Source organism: Vollenhovia emeryi, unplaced genomic scaffold (genome assembly GCF_000949405.1).
Source record: "Vollenhovia emeryi isolate VEMERY1.0 unplaced genomic scaffold, V.emery_V1.0 DF939124.1, whole genome shotgun sequence".
Taxonomy (NCBI): Eukaryota; Metazoa; Arthropoda; class Insecta; order Hymenoptera; family Formicidae; genus Vollenhovia; species Vollenhovia emeryi.
In genome coordinates this window covers 1,870,339-1,893,354 of record NW_011967242.1, presented here as the reverse complement: position 1 = coordinate 1,893,354, position 23,016 = coordinate 1,870,339, and the positions used below count along the sequence as shown (strand labels likewise).

The 23,016-nt window shown below is 35.3% G+C and overlaps 4 protein-coding genes across 11 annotated transcripts in view; 2 read left to right on the top strand and 2 right to left on the bottom strand.

The window, feature by feature from the left end:
• The first annotated feature begins 7,494 nt into the window (after window positions 1-7,494).
• LOC105569391 (E3 ubiquitin-protein ligase listerin) lies at window positions 7,495-9,203 on the top strand. Its single transcript, XM_012025826.1, has 6 exons — window positions 7,495-7,688; window positions 7,759-7,889; window positions 7,977-8,194; window positions 8,296-8,487; window positions 8,789-8,956; window positions 9,028-9,203. Exons 2-6 carry the CDS (start codon window positions 7,802-7,804, stop codon window positions 9,085-9,087), a joined length of 726 nt encoding a protein of 241 aa, XP_011881216.1. The 5' UTR covers window positions 7,495-7,688; window positions 7,759-7,801; the 3' UTR covers window positions 9,088-9,203.
• Window positions 9,204-10,761: 1,558 nt separating this feature from the next.
• LOC105569388 (UPF0389 protein CG9231) lies at window positions 10,762-15,464 on the top strand. Its single transcript, XM_012025815.1, has 4 exons — window positions 10,762-11,039; window positions 14,137-14,276; window positions 14,502-14,595; window positions 14,877-15,464. Exons 2-4 carry the CDS (start codon window positions 14,138-14,140, stop codon window positions 15,076-15,078), a joined length of 435 nt encoding a protein of 144 aa, XP_011881205.1. The 5' UTR covers window positions 10,762-11,039; window position 14,137; the 3' UTR covers window positions 15,079-15,464.
• Window positions 15,297-23,016, bottom strand: part of LOC105569389 (coiled-coil domain-containing protein 58) — a 13,854-nt gene continuing 6,134 nt past the window's right edge. The window contains exons 1-2 of one of the 7 annotated variants that reach the window (XM_012025816.1): window positions 16,526-16,796; window positions 15,297-16,089 (exon numbers count right to left, since the gene is read on the bottom strand). In XM_012025816.1, the coding sequence (XP_011881206.1) occupies window positions 15,700-16,089; window positions 16,526-16,759 (624 nt within the window). In that variant the 5' untranslated portion in view covers window positions 16,760-16,796 and the 3' untranslated portion in view covers window positions 15,297-15,699. Of the gene's footprint in view, window positions 16,090-16,191; window positions 16,229-16,263; window positions 16,366-16,495; window positions 16,797-23,016 lie in introns of those variants that run through there. The other 6 variants (XM_012025817.1, XM_012025819.1, XM_012025823.1 and 3 more) reach the window with 6 other exon arrangements.
• The window catches only part of LOC105569390 (N-acetylneuraminate lyase-like), a 10,457-nt gene continuing 5,315 nt past the window's right edge, over window positions 17,875-23,016 (bottom strand). Inside the window, exons 1-9 of one of the 2 annotated variants that reach the window (XM_012025825.1) lie at window positions 22,740-22,955; window positions 22,132-22,592; window positions 19,691-19,752; window positions 19,543-19,613; window positions 19,208-19,353; window positions 18,965-19,133; window positions 18,695-18,840; window positions 18,272-18,443; window positions 17,875-18,203 (exon numbers count right to left, since the gene is read on the bottom strand). In XM_012025825.1, coding sequence (XP_011881215.1) covers window positions 18,052-18,203; window positions 18,272-18,443; window positions 18,695-18,840; window positions 18,965-19,133; window positions 19,208-19,353; window positions 19,543-19,613; window positions 19,691-19,752; window positions 22,132-22,584 — 1,371 coding nt within the window. In that variant the 5' untranslated portion in view covers window positions 22,585-22,592; window positions 22,740-22,955 and the 3' untranslated portion in view covers window positions 17,875-18,051. Of the gene's footprint in view, window positions 18,204-18,271; window positions 18,444-18,694; window positions 18,841-18,964; window positions 19,134-19,207; window positions 19,354-19,538; window positions 19,614-19,690; window positions 19,753-22,131; window positions 22,593-22,739; window positions 22,956-23,016 lie in introns of those variants that run through there. The other variant, XM_012025824.1, reaches the window with a different exon arrangement.

The following is a 23,016-nucleotide window of genomic DNA, read 5'->3' as shown; positions in this document are numbered from 1 at the left end:
GACTGTATAAATTAAAATGGCCCACCCTGTATATCTGTAATTTATGTGAATACAATAACGTGGGAGACCAGCTCGTAAATAAAAGATAAAGAATGGCGGAACAAGCTAATTTTCCGAATATAAAATATTATACGTTAATTACGGACACCCTGTGTATAACTTATCTAGCGAAAGTGAAGGTGTGTACACAGTTTTGTGTAGTATTACGATTCAGAATGCGAATTGCTGTGATCTATCGTGCAAAGTAACTCGTATCGGGATAATAAAGATTGATTATTACCGATAAACGTGTTAAACGAGTGATTTGTTTGTTAGTATCGACTTGTAGGATACGGGTGGAAATATACTCGCGATGCAAAAATATCTTATCGCCTGAACGTGATCGGAAAATATGAAATACATGAATACATTATGCATATTTTTAGTTTCCTAAAAAGAAAATAATTTGTATAATTTACGGTCGACCTTGCACTTGTACGAATATTGACATTTCGTTGTAACTTCGCCGTGAAAACGTTTGTCCAAAGGAATCGTCCGACCGTCACGCTGCGAGCTCAAACTACGATTATATTTTCTCTTTTTAGGCCGCTATTGAATAACGTTTTTGTTCGCTGCTTCCGCGTGCGCTATTACGGCGTGTAACTGGATTAACGAGCTGTAGCGAGTTTTAATTCGCTCCCCCATGAATGCAAGCGATTGTCACTCTCGGTCTCTCTCACGAAAATGTGTCGGAACAAATGTGACGTAACCGTGTGTAACACGTGTCCCGGGCGGAAACAATGTGACAATTTCATTTTTCGCGTTTGTGAAAATTACTCTCCCGGTAACATAAAGAAAATATTTATCCGATATTTAATTCAGGCATTCCATTATAATATTTCTATTTTATTTTGCGATTTAATGATCGATGAATGCATCGCGATAGCTTTGGTATTCCTCTCCTGAAATGAATTAATTATAAACTGACGTCAGTTACATTATGCATCTCTGCGAATGATGCAAAGCGTAGAAATTATATTAAAGTTTTATTTAACATATTATAACAGAGTACGCTTATAATCTTGACATTTTGAATAATTCGCGGATTAATGGTATGACCAAAATCAAATTATATACAACGAATCGAGAATTTTTTTTCGTAATCGCAGTCTGATTGTGAGAGCGATTTCACTCGTCCGCGAGATGTTCGATTAACCGGGTCATGCGAACGCGGAAGTACGTGGAAGCGACTGCATACATTTGGTCGATGGTACGGTGTTGAGATACGGCGCAAGGTAAATTGCCGCAATAGACGTCACGGAGATGTCTGAAGAAAGGGAACAGACAGGGTGCAAAAGTACTTTACTCGTTAGGCGACTTTACGTGCACGAGACGCCTACGTGATGCGCATTGTTATTTTCGGATCAGCGACCCCGTGGGGTCTTCCATCTCGAATAAAAATCTCCATAGCATCCGAACAAAGACGGTTCGAAAGCCACATCTTGGGACGAAACGCGTACTTTCGAATAGTTAAGAGCCGTCTTTTGTCGGCGTGTAAGTGAATTCTTTTTTAATGTAAATTCTTACCACTGCAAAACCTTTCAAAACAAGTAACACGAGCTGTCGATAACCTGCAGAACTTTTACTGGAATTTAGAATAAAATATATTAATTGCGATATTAATTACAAATTTAAAAAAGGAAATGACATTAAAGCGATAACGATTTAAGGAATGTATTTATTGATACATAAAACATTACATTGATCTGAATAATACATTTCCCGAATGTAACATATCTAGCTCTAATTCATATTTCTTCGTAAATATCTTTGTACAACATTTATTCTTTCCTTACAAAAATGAGTAAGTAACGAGATTTAATTTACAATAATACATTTATAATCGTAATACATTTTAATAGACTTTTCTAATTTTGCAACATATCTAGCTCACTTATCAATACCGGTGATATTAATCAAAGTGACAATTAGTCAATTATTAGTATGATTTTGTCCGGAATATTGAACGGACATTTGCTGTATTCCTCACAAGTGAATAATTACTAGTTATTTGTCAAATGACCGACTTTAATGTGAAATTTGTAACTCGCGATTTTGAGATGAAAAGGTACACTCTCACTATTCAGGTTGTTCCAGTCGTTACTGAATCTAAAAAATAGGTTAGCAAGTTTGTGAATTTGATTACAAAGTCACTTTATGAAATACGCATGTGATTCTGAAATAAAGGGAGCTCGCGGCCCGAGGTCGGCTTTTAACGCCCTGCAGGCTGCACCGTGGTGGGTTTTGGGTAGATCCATGGGTTCGGTGCGTAGGGCGGCCTTTGGGGTATCGGGTAGACCGTAATAGCTCCGGATGCAATTGGGCCGGGAGTCGGTATCGCGTGCGCGAGTGCAGCAAGAGTTATTAAAGCTGCCACAACGATAACGACTTTTCTCAGCAGGATCTGTAAGCGTAGACAATTCGTAATATGCAGTGTCATTTTTAATGGTGATTCGGAGTTTCGTACAAAAAGAAGTTTCACGCGCAACTATGCCCAATTTGTATCAAGGTGTTTTTCTTTAAGATCATGTGAAATGTTGCCGCTGGTAGCCTCCACAATAGGAACAATAATTATTGCTTACACATATATGCGATTGTAATTAACATTATATCTTAACAACAGTTCTATTAAGAATATTCCTCACTGCTATCTCGATAGAGATGGTAACTAATATATTTAATTTAATTTATTGCAACAAACGATTACGGTAGCAAAGAGAGAACATTAAGATCGTAGTGCAAAGGGTTGGGCGCCTTTATTATTTTCTTTTACATTTTGCAATTTAAGCCGTTCGAGTATTTTGTAACATTTTGCCACAATTTAACCTGAAATATTATCTAACCAACTAGTTTTACCTGTTTTTCTGTTAGTTGGTTAGACGATTAGGACAATTCTCAGTGTATCATTTTCGCACTTTGTTCCATTGCTTGTACAAGTGTTCAGACAGAAATTTGTTTCCCGCGCCAGGCCAATGGTGAACTTTTACTCTTACCGATCGTCTAAATTGCTACTCGCTGATGCAAGGTAAAAAGCACCGTGCATAGAACGTTACTTTCTCTATGACTATTTGAACTATGCAAACTGTCAGTCTGGGATAAATAAGCCACATAATATAATGCAATACTTATAGTGCGTCTCCACTCTCAATTAGATTACATTGCAAAAGCAGTTGAACGGAGATTTGTCACGGAATTATACGCTGTCGTTGCTAAAGCAGTATTATTTATATTAGTCGTAACTCGGAAATTGGTCAAGTAAGAATGATAGATTGACGTACGTTATATCTGATAATGCGTAAAGAATTTTATATATCGAATTTAATGTGCCACTCGAAAATATACAACGGAACATAAAGTTACTTCCTGCACGTTTTTCTGAAATTTTACAATGGCTAGTTGTTATTTAAATAGGCTATCATTATACGAGCTAGAGATAGGCAGTTCTTGTTTCAATTGCTCGCAGGCAGACAGACGAGCACATTTGATAAAAAAATTGCTTCATCGCGAATATTAATCGCCATAAATGGCTGCCACGGTCGTAATTGTGCTGTTGTTACTGTTATCAAGGAAAACCACATTTTCACACGAGTACGCGGAATAACTTAAATAAAACAAACGCGGGTACGCACACAACGTGAATTCTGTGTACGGCTTGTTATCGTCAATAAGCTTTGTGACGGGAATGCGCGATGGCTGGATCGTTCGAATGCAGAAATCATCCGCGATGCAATTTACGTTGTAATCAACCGCGTACTTGGAAAGAGAAATCCAAACGATCTTATTTAATTTGCAAGTAAGTTCGACGTAAGCTGACGACTGACAATCGAATTAGCTGCGTGAATAATGTGCATCGTCCGACTTGATCGTTTTCTTGCCGCGATCGCCGCTGCGATTTTCCGCTGTAACGTGCGCGCGCGCGAAACTTGTAATTTCGTATTAATGCAGGCGGCAGATCAAGAGTTCAATATGAATTATTATTTATGAAAGTTATACTGGAAGTATGCTGTAACATTGCGAGGGAAATATTGATATCAACCGTATTTCTGCCTTTTAAATCGATCGCACCCAGAATTCTCTTCCTCTCGACGTTGCTCTCTAAAAGTCAATCAGTGGATCATCATTGAAAACAATGAATATTCACCGATTCAGTGCTATACTTGTAACTGTTTTCAGTGAGAATGCACTGATTGGCTTTCAGAGAGTACAATTAATTAATTAATATTTATTAATAATTTATGTCGCGTACGCGACACGCGGGTAAAATTGAGTCTTCCATTTCTGCACATGTTAAATATGTGAGACAAGAAGCGATTATAATCTTCGGTTTTCAATGAAGTATTACAAATTCTCTATATTTTTTACATTTATTTTTTGACCAAGTTTTACGAGAGAGATTTTAGCTTAGCACCGGCAAAGGAACGTTAATATTTATTTTCCGTGTACCGTATATTACCATGATATATCGAAGATCTCGGATGTCTCTCTTGACGATGCTCGAAACAAACAGCACGCATCTTCAAACGTTGGCAGACTTTTTATACCGGTGAATTTTAAGAGGTGGATATTTGGGTCAGGTTATGTATGTGAGACGCGATATCATTCGTACGTCGTGCGTGTCCCGCGAAGAAATTCCCGTTCAAGAGACCGAGCAGGTGTTCGTTTTCATTCTTAGCTCGCAGCATTCAATCGGATAGATGCGCGTCATTGCATAGATCGCGGAAGAGGAAGACAGAGAGTTAATCCACATTTCTGCGCGCAGTGATGCGAGCAATTGTTGTATAACGTAATTAGAAATGAAAGACGTCATTTAATTATTAAGTTTGCATATTGCGTATTGGAAATAAATTGTCAAATTAATTGCAAATTAAAATTAATAACTGTGACTGTCACGATCACATTTATTATTATTAAAGAATAATATGCACCTATGACGCATAGAAAATAGATCAATAAAGATTTACAAGTATACACGTATAAAAAAACGAAATTGCACGCGTAAAGAGTATAAAATGAATATAGATTTAATATAGCTTAATATTTGTCACAATGTTATGTGTGGTGGGTTGTTGTTCGCGAATGGCTCGAGAGAAAAACAATCTTATTGGTCTTGGTCGAGGCATTAAACAAACTGGTACTGATTCGATATACATAATTGATAGTTTTATCGTGAGAGTTTTCAGGGTTAAATTTTTTACTTTGTCATGGAAAGAATAAAAAGATATGAATTATTTTCAGTTACCTGAAATATTGATCCACAAAAATGCTCTTATCAAAGAAGTTTTCAGTTATTTATAAACGTCTTTTAATATTTTATTTTCTTTCGAAAATGTATATTCGTGCAGGTTATTTTTCGGTGAATATAAAATTCTTTGCATCGAAAACTGTAAACGATGACAATTAGCCAACGATCCTTGACATGCTTGTGGTTCGCATACATTGAATACTAATGGGTATTGTAGTTTTCCTAGAATTGTCCTAAACATTGTGTAAATGCAAATCATAATTCCGAAAACCAGTCCTACCGACGTGTTTACGCAAACAACCAACTTCTGAATTAAGTTGGAGACAATTTCGTTTAGAAGAGATAGAAAAGAGAATTTTAAAAGAGGTTTATTGAAACGCGATTTAAGATTAAAAATTACAAATTCGCAGTACATCGAATTCTTTTTGAGGAATGATTATAAGAAATTTTATTTTCTAATTAATTAGAAATAATTTTACCTTAGCAAAAAATTAAGTCAAAGATTAACGAGATACTTAACATCGAATGCATAGAACACTAAAAAAACTATTTCCATCAAATTATTATTTAAAAATTATTATCTTCGTTTTACTTTAATCTACCAATAATAAATATTATGCCATGATATGTTAAAAATGTATAATGTTTGAAGAGAACTTAGTACTATTATAATCTATTTTGAAACGCATAGTGTCTTGATTTATAAATATGTTAACAACTATGCTAATACTTGGGATTTTTGCATATACGTCATCGTTATTAATGAATTTTTTATATGTGACTTTTAAGCGCAGTCGTTTTCATGAGTCACTTAATTATTAGTAAAACACTTGACGGAAAAATGACTATCATCACGAATTGTCGTCAGGATAAATCGCGTCAGCTAATTCTACGTAAACAATTCTACGTATAACTTGTTTTTTCCAATTTCAATGACTAAGTGATTGAGAAGAAAAAAGGGTAAAGCATATCTATCACTTACTGGACAATTATAGGAACATAAATATTTCCTTACAAGAATAATTTAGAGTCATGAAATCTAATAATATGAATAAGAACAGTTACACAAAATAATGTAATATAAAAATTCAATTAAATCTTAGGAAATGTATAACAAATCTTATGATACTAGTATGTAACAATAGATAGATATTACATTACATATACAATTTAATAAATCCGAATTTATTCTAAATTAAAGTTTTTATATTTAAAGCTAGCGTCACACTATGCGCGACTCGCGATTCGTATATTCGTGAATAGTGTGGAGGAAAATTTCGTCGATTCGCCATTCGCAGTGATTCGCTAGCCGAGCGGTTTTTTTTAACGAAAATAGTGGTTTTTTGACTAACATTGAAACTTGACTAATTGTAGACTTAATACAAGTCGTGTAATGACAGGTGAAAGTTAAAATTTGTCGAAGTTTTATATGTATATGTATAACATGAACGAAACGACAAATAATTATTTACGAGTGATAAATTGCGAATCACGAATCACGAATCATTTATTGCTACGAATAGTGTGGCGCATAGTGTGGCGCTAGCTTTAGATTATTATTACAATTAACAATTATTCCGTATAACAGTTTCCGTATAAAATTATTTTATATAAAAAATATATTAACGTCTTTACTACGATGTAATCAAACTATTTCTATTTCACGCGTATTATATATTTCCCCGAGTTGTGCCTTATGCTTTGTACGAGGGTGAGTCAAAAATTATCTGCACTTTTCGTTCTACAATTTATTTACACAAAAATAGGGGTTCAATGTGTACACCATTTTTCAACATAGTCTCCTCCCTTGGCAATGCACTTGGTCTAGCCGTCCACAAGCTTGCGTATTCCTTCCGAGAAGAAGATTTTCGGTTGGTCGCAAAGCCACTTTTGCACCGCTTCCTGCAGCCCAGATCTTGCTCCCTCCGACTTTCATCTGTTTGGGCCGCTCAAGGATGCTTTGCGAGGTCGCTAACTTTCTACAGACGTAGACGTGCAGGAAGCGGTGCAAAAGTGGCTTTGCGACCAATCGAAAACCTTCTTCTTGGAAGGAATACGCAAGCTTGTGGACCGCTGGACCAAGTGCATTGCCAAGGGAGGAGACTATGTTGAAAAATGGTGTACACATTGAACCCCTATTTTTGTGTAAATAAATTGTAGAACGAAAAGTGCAGATAATTTTTGACTCACCCTCGTAATTGGGGGTCCCATTCGTTTCGAATACCCTACATGTGTTTCAATGTAATGTCGTCTTTTTTAGATTATGTGATACAATCAGCTGCACAATCCAGCCATTTACAGACTCCTACACGTATACGTTAGGCTATCTGTTAGCGTGGGAAATTGTACTGGAAATCTGCGAAAAGGCTCATAGTAGTTTACGATATCAATATGCCGAAATATTGAAGTAAGTACATATGTTATGATGTGTGCGTTATCCATTATCTATTTCCTACAACGTTTTGAATAAATCGTAGAGACGAACTTTTCCCCTGTTTGTTGAACAACATCTTCAAGTTGATGCCCGTGGAAGTGCTACAAGATAATAAAAATAAAACGGCAAAACTACTGGAATTATTTACCACTGTTCCAGTTTTTCGTTTTAAAGGTACTATTGAAATTAATATTAAACTCGTAAGATTTGATTTATATATATCGTTGTTATTAATATAAATATATTGCTGATGTTTTGTAGAAAGTTGGACAGACACGAAATTGGATCATATCATATGTTGGTTGTATACAAACTGCTTGCGGCGTCTACCAGTATTAGTTAGACAATGGCTGAGTACAGTTGATAGCAGAGTCGGTGCAACGGTGGACAAAATTACAAGTCATTACGTCAGTCCTAAACTTTGTGAAGATGAGCTTCTGTACAGCAAATTACAATTGGATAATGTTGAAAACCTGCAGGCATGTCCTCACGAGTCCCGTTTCTTTCACGTACACACACACGTCTTAACAATTTAGGTTGATTTGTTTTCAAATTTAACATATGCTTTGTGTTGCTGTAGGTAAAAGTGCATTCAACAGCGAGGAAAGTAATAGCCATGTACCAAATGGAAGAAACGAAATTGGAAATAAGTATAACGCTACCACCAAACTACCCGTTAGGTAGAGTTAAAGTAGAATGTGGTCAACAGATAGAAGATGCGACAAAGCCGAAAAATGATCACATGGAACTCTCCAAGTTTCTTACACATCAAGTGAGTCTTACAATATTTACGTATATAAAATTAAAAGGATGTTTCTTTTTCATGTAATCGGTTAAATTACAAAAAGTGTGGTCTCCTGATTTTATAGATATGTCTTGACTTGTTGATACGCTTATCCTTGAAAAGACCAGAATCCGAATAGTCAAAATGTTGGATGTAATCTATTAAATAAATAATGTATACCGTCTGCCAGTCGTCTAATAACTCTTTCTATTCTTGTTAATTATATACTGGCGACAATAGACTTTATTCCTGTTAAAGGGATGTATTCCAATTATATTTTCTTTTATAGAATGGCTCTGTTTGGGATAGTCTTCTAATGTGGAAACGCGAGCTAGACAAGAAATTTGCAGCCGTCGAAGAATGTTACATATGCTTTAGCATTTTCCATATTAGCACATACCATTTACCAACATTGTCGTGTCACACCTGTCGCAAGAAGTTTCATACTCGCTGCTTGGTAAGGATACCTTGTTAATATTATTGTTTATTAAGTACATATAATATTACGTATACTTTTCTCTTTTTCAGTACAAATGGTTCAATACGAGTCAAAAATCCACCTGCCCGATTTGCAGAAATGTATTTTAATCTGGTTTGGAAAAGTTTTTGTACATAGAGCGAAAGTATTAACGGTACGAAAATTAAGTAAAAACAATACAAAGAGAGAGAAAGGAGGAGGAGGAGGATGAAAGAAAGGAGAGGAGAGATTATATGAAACAAATATGTATTATAAATTTAATACAAGAACTGAGCTGTTTGATGTGATATAATATAAATGTACAACTAACTAGACAAAGACAATGTAACCGTATAAAGATATAATTGCAGGACGGATCATATATCTAGATGATTTGTAAAACAGAGGTAAGGGAATTCTTTTCCTTATTTGTTATAGACCTATTGTTTGATGATTTTTATAGTGTTTTTATTTTTCATTGATCTTTCCAATTCGGAGTTATATTGATTTTGATCGCGCGGATACAATCTTCATTGTATAATAAAATTAATGTTCCGTTTAAGATATTTATATTACAAAATTAAATTTTATGAAAAGCAAATATAATCTCTCTTGTGTAAAATTTATTATCAGCGATGCTTAGATGAATAAAACAACTTTTGCTAATTCTTTCTCATTTGACAAAATGTTTGACTACTGAATCAGCTTGGCATGTGTCGACAAGTTCAATTTTCATAAAATCAGGATATGTCTTGGTCAGAGCTCGATATCTTGATTTTCTTCATCAAAGATTCTGATACAAAGTAAATCGACAATTTGTTTAGCGAAGAGATACAGGCATAGTAAAACTACTAAAGTAGATCCACTCTCCTACTTTGCGGTCCTGATCACGTGGTATTCCGCCATTGTTCTGGGCAGCAATCCAGTGGCGCGCGTGTGTGTGTACGTACTGTAGTTGGATGTATCAAAGCTACACTACTGCACATACAACTTTTCTCTCATTGGTCTGTCCAGAACAAATGACGGAGTGGACCTACTAGTTATACTATGCTTATGAGGATACATGCGGTCTATTCTTACTACGGCCGGTATCCGTAGTCGGATCTTGTGTTCAAGACCGTCTTGAATTTATCTAAAGATGCTGTGCGAAACATTTCATTGACTTCGGAGCATCTAAAAATGATCCTGGGGCTCAATTCTTGAATTCATTCGAAGGAGAAACGTATACGAAAATCCTGCTCTGGCAGAAAAGTTGCAAGTCGATTGGTTAAAAGCCGTGCGAGCAGCCAATCAACTTGCAGATTTTCTGTAAGAGCAGAATTTTCGCACATGTTTCTCCTTTGAATGACTTGAAGAATCGAGCCCCTGAGACAGTCCCAAATGTAAGATCTGACTATGATCACTATGGTACAGACAATATCTACATCTGTATCTCTATCTTGTATTGGTATATTTTTGAAAAAAAAAACATACCAAGCTCTGATCTCATTACTGATCATCCTGCTTGTTATATGCACACACAAACATTATTAAAACATGTAATAAAGTATATTAATTGTAAGCTGAAAATTATGTTAACACCGAATATATATTTAAACATACATTATAGAATAGATTAGCACAAGTATATGGCATCCGACAAATACAATATACAATATACGTAATATACATGTATGTGCGAATGTACTCGACATATTACATTTACTGAGGTATCTTTAAAATGCGTATTTGTTTTAATATTTCAAACATTAATAAACCACGAAACGATTATATATTTTAAAGGAAAGAAAAAACGCTTTATTTAGAAGAAAGCCCACGATCCTTTTGGCCTCCACGATTTCGGAGTGGGCGGGGTTCGACAGCGCTCTTCGCGGGTAAAATTTGCAGGCGCAGTCGCGTCCGTGGGAAATCAAGGTCGACGTACGTGTGTATGTGTACACGATACAAGAGCAGAGCTCCGCAAACGCGCGTCTTATTGTCAGGCAGCCTCAGTCCGCAGTTCCGCACGACAGTCTGTCGACGTGCGCTGGGAACGGTGGAATGTTCCTGTTTGCACGGACTATTTCTGGATACAGTATCTGAAGTGCGTGCCACTCGACGTGAAACTTTGCGATAGATGTTTAAGAATCTGCATACGACAATGCGGCGCGAGTGCCGCCGGAACGGCGGTGCTCCGATCTGCAGAGTGAATGAGCGAGTGACACCGCATCGGACGGTGTCACAGGTCGGAAACACGCGAACACGCACGGTGTTAATTGCTTAACGAGAGATGGACACGCGGCGCGTACTGCGCCGTAACTCTGCGGGGAAACATTCTTTATTAATAGACTTTATTAATAGAGTAATAGGAAAAATTCTTTATTAATAGTGGCGTAACCTAAAAACACAGCGCGACGATAATTGCGAACGGGAACCCGTCGTCAAATCTGCCCCGGCAGATTTTTATCGGCAAAATGCCAGCGAATAACAGAACACGGTGACAGTGCGACGGGATATTTTATTCAAATGATTACGCCATGTTCCGCTTGGTTTCTATTGATATAAGCTGTCATTATATCGATACACTGTACTGGCGGCGCAGCCGAGTTTATTGCGAACGCAGTCAATTTGCCACAGTATTCTGCTAGAATCTGCGTTGCGATGGAGTGTCGATCGTTTTCGTTTATTTTGAAAGATCACGAGACACGGTGGTGTCTCGCGCCAAGTATAAGCGAAAAAAGTTAAAGTGACAAGCTAGAACCGTATAAAATAACATCAAATTTGGTTGACCATATCTGGCAATTTTTATGATCAAGTATCGCGACGCTTCGACCGTGGGTTTTGGTCCTTTCCTAGCGATCGTGACTAATACAAATTAAATTTTACGAATTAATTAAATATAGTCATCACATCCGAGATAATAAGTTAGCAATTGCATAAATTGCGTGTTACCTGAGGTAGTCGTGTACAAAGACTCGCTTGCATTATGGTGGTGTTGAAAGAATAGTCGTTATAATCAAAAACTAAAAATGAGAATGTTAGAGAAAGAGAAATTGCAGAGTCTTCAGACTTGCATGTTAAACAATTGCATATAAATCTAGATGATATAAGTAAGACGCAGTGTCTTGGAAGAGCGTTGGTTTTTCAAGATTTAAATTTGTCCCAGTGGCACTTCAATTATTAATTATTAGTTAAGGATGTATTGGACGTACAATCTTAGACAAAGTGCGTGAAATTGGAAATACTTGAATGTCTACTCTTAACGCATAGTAAATCTAGATGTAAGAAACTTGAACGACAGTCGGAGTCTTATTTGTACTCCTACAAAAGTATTTTTCACTTTACCGATGTCTTTTCCTGCATTATTTGCGACCTTTTTCACTTACGAGCCTAAACTTTTGATAGTGAAAATACCCTGATCTCAACTTAATGACGTCGAATATTTTCAAAACTAAAAAATTCGTGCCGACAGCACGAATATCTCAAGTAATATTTTATGTCTTTAAAACGGTGTAGTAAAAACTATTGAAACTTGGTAGATATTTTCATCTATTTATATACTAGATGTATTAAAAAATTCAAAACACCGGTGCTATTTCTTCTATATTTTTTTCAGCTGTTTTATCCGTGAAGATCGGCTCTTTCCATAAGAGTACGTGTAAAATCAGTGTCAATTAAAATGATTCTTTTTTTAAAAAAAGAGTTTTTAGCGATCGATTACTTTCACCGATTTTGAAAGATGTCGAAGATATTGAAGAATCATTGTTTCAGAAGACAACTATATTACAAATGACCAAAACTAAACGCTTGTTGCTTTATAAAATATAAATAACGGGAGAGAAATTTTCATGAAAATAAACCTGACGCTTTAATTTCATAAAATTTAACGACCTACACTGGTCAATGTTTTTATTAAAAAACCGATTACAACGTTTCGGCCCCGGATTTGGGCACTTTTCAAGTGATCTGAAATTGCATTTTCTTTCGTCATTTTCCATCGCTGACGATTGTCATGACGAGCATTGTGATAATCGTGAAACACTCAGGGTGGTGTGAGGGTGACGTCACATGGAGCGTAAGAGTAACCTGCGTATCGCAAATCACAGAACCATTTCGACGGAATTATTGAAACGGATCTATCAGAATGACCCTGCGATTGGAGTGGAGTTGATACGCCCGATACGCGCGTATCGCGATACGCGTCACGGGACGGCCCTTACGATAGCTACGATGACTGTGTTATTTTACATCTTGAAAAGATCGTAGATACCGTATCTTTACATCGATTTCCGCATTATCGCGAAGTGCAATATGTTCATCAACTCCAATTTTTATGAAGTGCTTTTATTCCCAGAGCATTGTTCAATTAGATTTAATAGATCGCGTGTTTAGCCATGAATTTTTGTTATCACGCGAGGACATATGTATAATAATCGCCTGATCAGTAAATTCAATTTCATAATCATTTTTTCATCTAATTCAATTTACTACGCGCACACATGCGACGATTGTGAATATATTTGATCGTGTTTTATACATAATTTAAGTATTTAAATATTGAAGAATCATTGTTTCAGAAGACAACTATATTACAAATGACCAAAACTAAACGCTTGTTGCTTTATAAAATATAAATAACGGGAGAGAAATTTTCATTAAAATAAACCTGACGCTTTAATTTCATAAAATTTAACGACCTACACTGGTCAATGTTTTTATTAAAAAACCGATTACAACGTTTCGGCTTCGGATTTGGGCCCTTTTCAAGTGATCTGAAATTGCAAATTGCAAATTACAACAAAACAAAACAATGCTGAAAGACTGTCGCGAATCAACCAGAAATTCATACCTGAATAATTACTGCGTCGTTAGTCAATCGTTTGGCCAATATCATTGCACAGTGATAAACTGGGTAGAGACAAGGGAAAAATCATTATACTGTTACACACTTAACTAACAGGATCAATAAAAACGTTGTAATCGGTTTTTGAATAAAAACATTGGCCAGTGTAGGTCGTTAAATTTTATGAAATTTGGTTTCAAATGACTGGCGATATATAATTGCCACTTTTGACGCTTTAAATTTCGAAAGGCAAAATTCTACCCCGAGAACACTCTGAAATATTTTGTACACAAACTAGGAAATAAGTTTAAATACATCATAATTTTATTCCATTAACGTATCAATTATTTTCCCTCAGAATGCTGTCGACCAAGTTTGCTCAGTTGCGCGTAACAGCGCGATGCTTCAGTCGTAGCAATATTATACGAGACATTAATAAAGACAATATTCCTGCACAGAAAAGCAGTGAAACCACAACAGGAACTGAGGGTGTCTTAGGTAAAAAAACAAGTTTACATACAAATAGATAAAATAACTATTTTCTGTACGAATTAAACTTAAGAATTGAATTCATCATTCTCGTTTGTAGTTAAATTTCGATTCTTCTTTCTTTGCGGTTTAATTGTGGTAAAAGCTACGATATTTTGTGTATGCAACATACAATTGAAGAGAAATTTTGAAACTACACCGAGATGTAATTTCTTATGCACATTTTTGTTTTAGGATCACGCATGTATCGTGTAACCGACTTTGACAAGAAAATACTAGTTTGGGTGAAACGCTATCCAAGCGTTGCAGATGTTCCTAAGGATGTTACGTATGTGTTATACCTAACTTATGTCGTGCAAGAGCATTCAACGCTAAAGAAAATATAAATTTAGCACGAAATACGTTCAAATTTTGATATATTCGAAATTGACTTTTCAGTAGAAATTTTAACATTGGTTATCATAAAATTATAAGAAACTGTCTTTTAATATATTTCTGATAAATACAAGGTTTCAAAGACGTTTCATAACAATTTCACGTCTTATGAACTTTTGCGACACTTATTTTAAATCATTTAGTAAATAAATGCTTTCTCTCTCTCTTAAACAGAACGGAGTGTATACTTACTGCAAGAAGTAAAGCTCGAATCAAGACCTGTAATTATATGATCGCTGCTACCATACTCGGTTGCATAATCTTTATAACACTTGGAAAGAGGGGTGCTGCAAAAGGAGAAACTTTGCACAAACAAAGAGACGATTGGCTCAAGGAACAGTTGGAACAAGATAGAAAACTAAAAAATATTAAATAGATGTGTAAATATTCAGAGATAGAAATATTTTAGAAAATTTTCCGAGAAGCCCAGCCGGATATTATCGATTGTCGTTATTTGAAAATATTTCTACTCGATATTCTTCATGAAACAATAAACATTTAGTTTCGATCGCTTTAATGATTTGTACTTGTAACATACAAGGCTATTCTTTAAAGTGGCAATATTTCGTAATAACAAGGCAACAAAGTACATTGTTTGTATATACAGGTATTTACTGTAAAATTATGTATTTTATTTACACTTAGAGCATCGATTTGTATATATATATACTATACGTATATATACGTAATGAATGTCTGATTCTCATTAGATTTAGCAAGCATTTTAATTAATGCCTGTACAATATAAAATATCTAAATGTACAATCTCGACAATTTGTGTACTTTCAATTATCCTTGTATACAGCGAACAATTGCAACAAACTCCTGTGAGAAAATCTGCGTCTATTGTACATTATCCAAAGAAAAGTAACAATGATCCACGAAACAAGCAACTTATTGTCGTTAACATTTACAAAATCACTATGTATAGCTAGTACAATTCGAATAGCGTTCAGATGATCATATACCAATAACTTGAACTGATTACTCGCAGGTTCTATGTGTTTAAGTGCAGTGGTTTGTAGAATCCACGGCATCTCTCGTAATAGACCTGTATCGTACGCTTCTTGATCACCTCCTCTATATTGAGCTCCGATTGCAGCAGCCTCAGTTTGGTCTGCTCCTTCCTCAAATTCTTCACTAACGTCGGGTCCCCGTCGCCGCTCTTGTCTCTCAGCTCCTTCAACTGCACCACCCTCTCCCTGGTGACCTCCACGCATCTCGTGATCGCCTGCGTCCTCTGCTCGTGCTCGGATTCTATCTGCTGGAACAGGTCTTTGCACTGCGCGCTGGGGTCCACTTGGCCCTTGAACGACTCGGTGGGAATTGTGGTATTGAGCATATAAATTATCTTATCGTCCATCTGCCGCATCTTTCTCAATGTGTCCTGCAAATACACAGTACGTTCTTACCGTCTACTTATGTAATAGCGAACAGCGTTACGTATTGACATTTTTTTACAGAAAGTAACACATGAAAAACTGCCTACAGTGTGCATTCAGGTTTTATATATATATATATATATATATATATATGTATTTTTCCATTGCACTTAGCTAACCTCACGTGCACATTCCTAACCTCTCAAATGAGGCTGCACGTACGTAAACACGTTTAGGAGAAGGGCGCGAGTTTAATAGCAACGTCGAAATTTCTCTAACGCATCGCCGCGGCTCGAGCGACCTTATTTCGTGGCGCAGCACGCACTTCTCGCGTTACAAGGACCGCGAGACCGTGGCCACTAGCCGGCATCAATTGTACAGTTTTAATGTCTTACTTTAAGATGACTTAACTATTGGTAAGCGCATGTATATTTGTTATACCCGCGTGACGCGGCGCGCGAACCCACGAGTGTTACGTAAATCCCGCTTTCGGAAATACCTGAAATTGCAAAAAATCGCTACACTCCACGATGGTTGCCATTTTTTAGGTTGGAAAGCCACGCACACGCACGAGACCGTGAACCAGGCTGAAACGAGAGCCATCGGATCCACGCGGGATCCACGGTAAGCTGGATTGGAAGGGATGATGAGATCTTGGCTGATTCTATCATCCATTCTTCTCTTTCAAGCTGCATTTTTTCGACCGGACGATTAAACGGTATGCATTTATGCATTTTTTAAGGGTATTCATGATCCCAGCGAGAAATGACTCGTTGATCGATGTCGAAACGATGTCGAATCAACATCAACACCGTCAAATTTATGTCAAATCGATAGGGGTGTGACATTTTGATGCTATCTTTATACGCAAAGTGTCGCAAAATGCCCCAGGAACGTTTTTAATGTCATTTCTTTACATTTTCGAGTCCCCCCCCCTTCGTTTTAACGCGTTTTTAAAACGCAAAATGGCGTCAAAAATCGCAATTTTCCTCAGTAAACGTTACCCAAGCAGAACAAAAAATCACAATAATTTTTTTATTAATGTTTTAGAAATACGGAAAATGAAGAAGGCGGTCAAAAGCGCCATCGTGTTACGGGATACCTTGAAGATTTTACATCTGAATATCAGGGTAAGTCAGACTATTCATTGAAAATAAAATAACTCTCTCGGCTCTTGTTAATTCTAGTAAAGTGCTAGTAATACCTGAAATGTTTTTCAATTAGTATGATAAATATTTTATAGTTTGTTATAAAGACCCGCGATTTCTTTTCATCAAAATTAGATAATAAGGAAAGATTATCATTTTCACAACTAATCAGTTCTGCTAATTTTTTAATAGGAAAATATTTAATTAAAGTAACACAAGTAATGTCAATGTTATGTAACAAATAATTGTGGTCTAGGTCTTTATAGTATGATTTCTGAAAAGTCAAACAAAGATATATTATTTCATCAGCTAAAATAACTTTATCCTCGCTAGCAAAGAGATTACATTGAATGTATTCACCGATAATTCAGATAAAAGCATTGCCATCGAGTTGATTGGCTCCATTAAGTTAATATCACCCTTACCGTGGATGATGATAATTGTTTCGCGGAATTTAAACGATATCTCTTTAAGGACGGTCATCGGTAAATCCATTTTCTATGTATTTGCTTCAAATTTGGACCATATGCTATTATTAGTGTTATCTATATGTATGCCTGCTCAATTTTAAAAATCGTGTCCGTACCGAAGTCGAGATATTCAATAGATCAATATTACTCGTATGATATAGACAAAACGTTCTACAGGGATATCTTAATTTATTGCGATAGAAATTGTTTACATGTATTTTGCTAAAACATCTATGATGTGTAATGATATGAATCATGTATTACAAGATAAGGATATGAATAGTTACATAATATAATATATATATCACAAATCTGATAAGCTGGAAAAGGAAAATATTCTTAATAATATTTAAACTTTTGGTCGCTGCCATAAATTCTCTAAATCTTTAATCATAATTGTTACAGCTTCAGGAGAAATAGATTTAAGTGGTGCACGAGGTACTCCTACATTAATATCAGTAACAAGCGCCATTGCTTTCTTCATTGTTTGCACCCAATTGCCTGCAAAAAGTCAATTTTTTTTAACTGTTATCATAATGCACTTTAGTATATGCAAAAATGATATTTACCGTGTTTCGTTATAGCAATTACCGAGCTGGAAAGCTTTTCTTGCATATCTTTAGATCTTAACATATCTCCATTTTTGCAAAGAGCAAGAACATCCAATACAAGATCCGGAAACATGTTTAGACTGGTTACTATAAAAGAATCCATTCCTAATGCACACCCAGCATTTATTAACTGGAGAACCAAAACAAATCGAATAAATTTCCATTATGTTAGAATAAAAGGGCGCGAACTAAGTAGAAAATAAAACAAGATAGTCAATAGTTAATTTTAATATTGACTATTTAGTCAATATTGATCGATACTCGGCGTCTATAGCATAGACTTATACTCAGTACATATTGTCACTAGCTATTTCTGATATATTTTCTCTTCAACAAGTACTGGCTTCTTTCGCTAAATCTTAGGAGCTGTTAGTTTATTACCTGGTCATTGCCAAGAAAAATAACATATTTCCTGTCGTTGGCACGTAGTGCTTGTGCTCCTTCCTCCAAGTTGGCGCTAGTAAATTTTATGCCCACGAACGAGGGTATTTTATCACCAATCAATTCAAGGAATTGTCCCATGTGTACTATAAAATGTTTATGCAAGATACTTTTAATACAACACGCGTATCTAGTATCAATTTTGTCAATTATGTCAGCTGATTATATCTAATATATGTATATTTTAAAATATATTGAAAAGATGCTTACTGTTAACACCAGTCATCATAGGGATATGGTAATATAGTAACGGTGTCTCTGGCGCTGCTTTGCCAACTATTTCCAAGTATTCAATCAGTTGTTCAGGGGTCGCAGGCTTGAAGTACAATTCTGGTAAGCAAAGCATGGAATCCACGTTCAGTTTACTTGCGTGTTTCACCTATGAATTGTTACCAATTGGTTATTTTCATCGTTCAGAGTTGGGATGAATGTTATTCTTCGTGTTATACCTACAAGTTCAATAACATCGGGAAGAGGAGCACCTCCTACTTGAACCATCAAGTGTTGTTTCGTTTCTTTCGTTGCCTTTACCCAGGCTTCGGTAACAAGTTTTCTTTCAGCAATAGACATCGACGTCCCTTCACCACTGGTGCCGTTAACTGCAATAAATGGATATGTAAATAGATTACTACTCGTATTTAAAATCATTTTTGTATGTCATACATCTTTTCGTTTGAAATGATTTTTTACGTAAAATATTTTTTTGTAGGAATTTAATTGGGAATAATATATGTTGTTATTTAAATATTATTTAAATGATTGAAATTGATTTTGAGAAAATGACTTACCAAGAATACCTTTTATTCCTTTCTTTGCCAAGTATGTTGCATATTGAGGTATAATGTTCAAATTAAGAGATCTATTAAATAAATATTGATCATTACAATTGAATTTAATATTAGTTGTTATTACAATTTATAGATACAAGTTAATTACCCATCACTGTTGAAAGGAGTAAATACAGGTACAATAAAGCCTCTGTAGGTGTACGGTAGTCGCTGCGATTATGAAATTAATGTTATGAACTATATCGTAATTAATTTTATTTAGTCTTATATTAACAATGTATCTTGTGAACATTTCTGCAACCTTATCTTGGGATTATTATTTTGTTTTCTATTTAAACAATAAAAATATTGCTTATGAAAAATTATGTACCGCAACTTTCCTTAAATATCTGTTTCTTGTTTAATTACTTTTGAGAAAAGGGGTTGCAAAAATATTGTCTCAACGTTAAATTTAAATTTATGCTTTTTTAAATGTGTTTTATTCGTTAAAAGAATAGAAACTGTAAAACAAAAAGTAGTAAGTCTCTTTAGTCTGATATTATCGGAATTGTTTTTATATTATAAATAATTTCTTTATTTTGCATCTTCTCAATTCTTATCCTTACAGAAAATTAAGAGTAAACAAAATTAAATGGGATTAAAATGAAGAAAATCTACAAACAGAACAGTTTCTCTGAAGAAAGGATTTATTTATAAAAATTGCGATACGCATTTTTTACTATGTTATTAGGAAATAAATTTGAATTTGAATATATTTCATTAAGAATCTTTGTGTTGATTAATTTTGTGATGCGATTCAAGAATCTGTGGGACATAATACTATTAGTGAGATTACAAATTTCACGTGACATATTATATAATTTTATGACGGGATGTACGATATCTACAACTCAGTAAACACAAATGTAGCATTAATAACATAGAAGTAGTCTAGACGCCAGTTACATAACACAAATGTCTGCCACAAGCTATCTTTACTTGGAAGTGCAATATAACTGAATAATTCAAATCGATTGCATTTTTTAGTAGAGCCATTTCTGTTTCCGTTGCTTTGTGTAACTATATGTGTATATAATATTTAATGATAGAAAACGAATATGAAGATATAACATTAGTTAAATGTCTATAAATGTTCGAAAATATTTAATATTTCTACGATAAATGTCGTGAATATTATATACTTACGGACATTTTGTTGTGAGATGGTAAATTAAAACCTTAGGAGAGCAGCAATGCAACACGTGTGAATTAAACAGCGACCAGTAACTAAATATACACGTTCTTGTCGAGTGCTGATAAGATATGGTAGACTGTTGGTTTGTTTGTGAAACGCTAAAGCCTGTTCTACAATAAGTCGTGTGTTGATATCGTACGTTGCCAGTCATATAACTTTTGTCTCAAACATTTGTTTCCAAAATGCATAGTTTTCGAAAAATTTAGGGATTTTTATACTTTTCCTCACCTTGTATGTATATGCTTACAAAACTGTTGCCGTTTAATGGTTTGATTTAACTGTTGTAGGTATGTATTTTTAGAAAACATTGTTGTAGCATTTGTGTATATATTTAGATAATTTATTGGAAAACCGGGAATATTGTAATACAATATACAATATTTTAGGTTGCAAATATGATAAATTAAAAAAGGAAAATATTCTCAGTAATATTCTCTGTAGTATTTAATCTTTGACAAATTGTATATGTAATAAAATGGCGATCGTTATAAGCTATACTGATTGTCTATTCAAAAGTTTTTACAAATTCTTAAAATTAAAAAAATTAATATAGGGTAAAAGCAGGTATTATGGCCGTAGTTTTGATTTGAGGTCATAATTTTCAAACCGCTGGTTTTTTATTTTGTAACTTTCTGAAATCCTAGTGTATTTAATAAGCTTTGATGGCAAAATGTCTTGATCAATTAAAATCTATCCATATTCGAAGAAAAAAAAATCCGAAAGTATGCGTTTTGGCCATATTAAACGTGGGGTGGGTAATATGGCCAACTATAAGAAAAGTGTACAAAACAGTAATATTTTGTAAAAGTGAGGTATTTACTTTAATTGTAAAGTATTACTTTACGTACAGAACATAAACTGTTATAACTGAAATATTTTAAACATACCTACACATTTAAGAAATAAACATTTAATATAAAAACATTAATATAAACATAATATCAAAGCATGATTGGAGGAATCCAATTTGATCCAGTAGCATTTGTGCAGGCTACTACAGTAACGGTTTCACCTTTCTCAGCATGTGTAGCAGTATTCACTCGTTTACTTCCCTTGAGGGTGGAGTCCCATGGAGCGGAATACGCGGAAGCGGAATCAGCGGATCGCCAATCACAAGACCGTTTCGACGGAATTTTTGAAAGGGCTCTATCAGAATAATCTTGCGATTGGCGATCCGCTGATTCCGCTTCCGCGTATTCCGCTCCATGGGACTCCACCCTGAGTGCTAATACTTTGAACTTATTGCTATATGAAAGTTGCAAACCGGATTCATCCACATTGTAAATTAATTGTGGATTGTTGTGTAAATATAAGTCGTCCATTGTACGTCCTAACAGATCATAAAAATCCCTTACAATTTTCTTATTGAATCGCATGAGTCTCCCATAGCTCAAGTTTTCTGAACTTCTCGAAACAATATCGGGATTTCGCATCATAAAACCTTTTAGCCAGTACTTCCCTGCTTCTTCTTTTTCTATTTTAAACGGATGTATTCCTATTTCTTCGCAATATTGAAAAACACATTTTTTTAAATCCTGACGCTTTAACCCAAAGCCCACTTGTTGGAGTCGAACAATTCTATTCTTCAAATTCTGTTCTTCCTTTTGATTCAAGACGGGTGGACGTCCTAATGCTTTTTTCTTGATCTCTCCATCTTTTGCTAAAATTCTTCTCAACGTTCTTCTTGGAATTTTGTATTCTAACGATGCACGATTTACAGAAAGATTAGTTTCTTTAACAGCCGTCACAGCATTTTGTAATTGTTCTTCTGTCCAGAGTCCTCTTTTATTTTTATTTATTGAAGCCATTTCGTTATCTGCCAATGGGGTAAGTTTGTAAAGTAGACGAGAAAGGAAAGATTAGGAAACCACGAGACACGGTAGTGTCTCGCGTCAAGTATAAGCATATAAGCAGACCGCGCGCGCGAGACAACCGTGTAGTTATACGCGAGTATTAAACTTACGTCGGATTGAGGTTAGCCGGCTCGCTCGAATCTCGGGCTCGCTTTCTCTCTCTCTCTCTCTCTCTCTCTCTCTCTCTCTCTCTCTCTCTCTCTCTCTCTCTCTCTCTCCCTCCCCCCCTCTCCTCTCCGCTCTCTCTAGGTAACGCCGTGCTCTCACAATTTATTAATAATAACTTATCTTTCTTCGCTGTTACTCTCAGCACTGGCGTATTCTACACTCTGTTGTACTCGCTGCTCTCTCGTTGCACTCGCTGGCCATATTAGCAGAGAGAAGCCT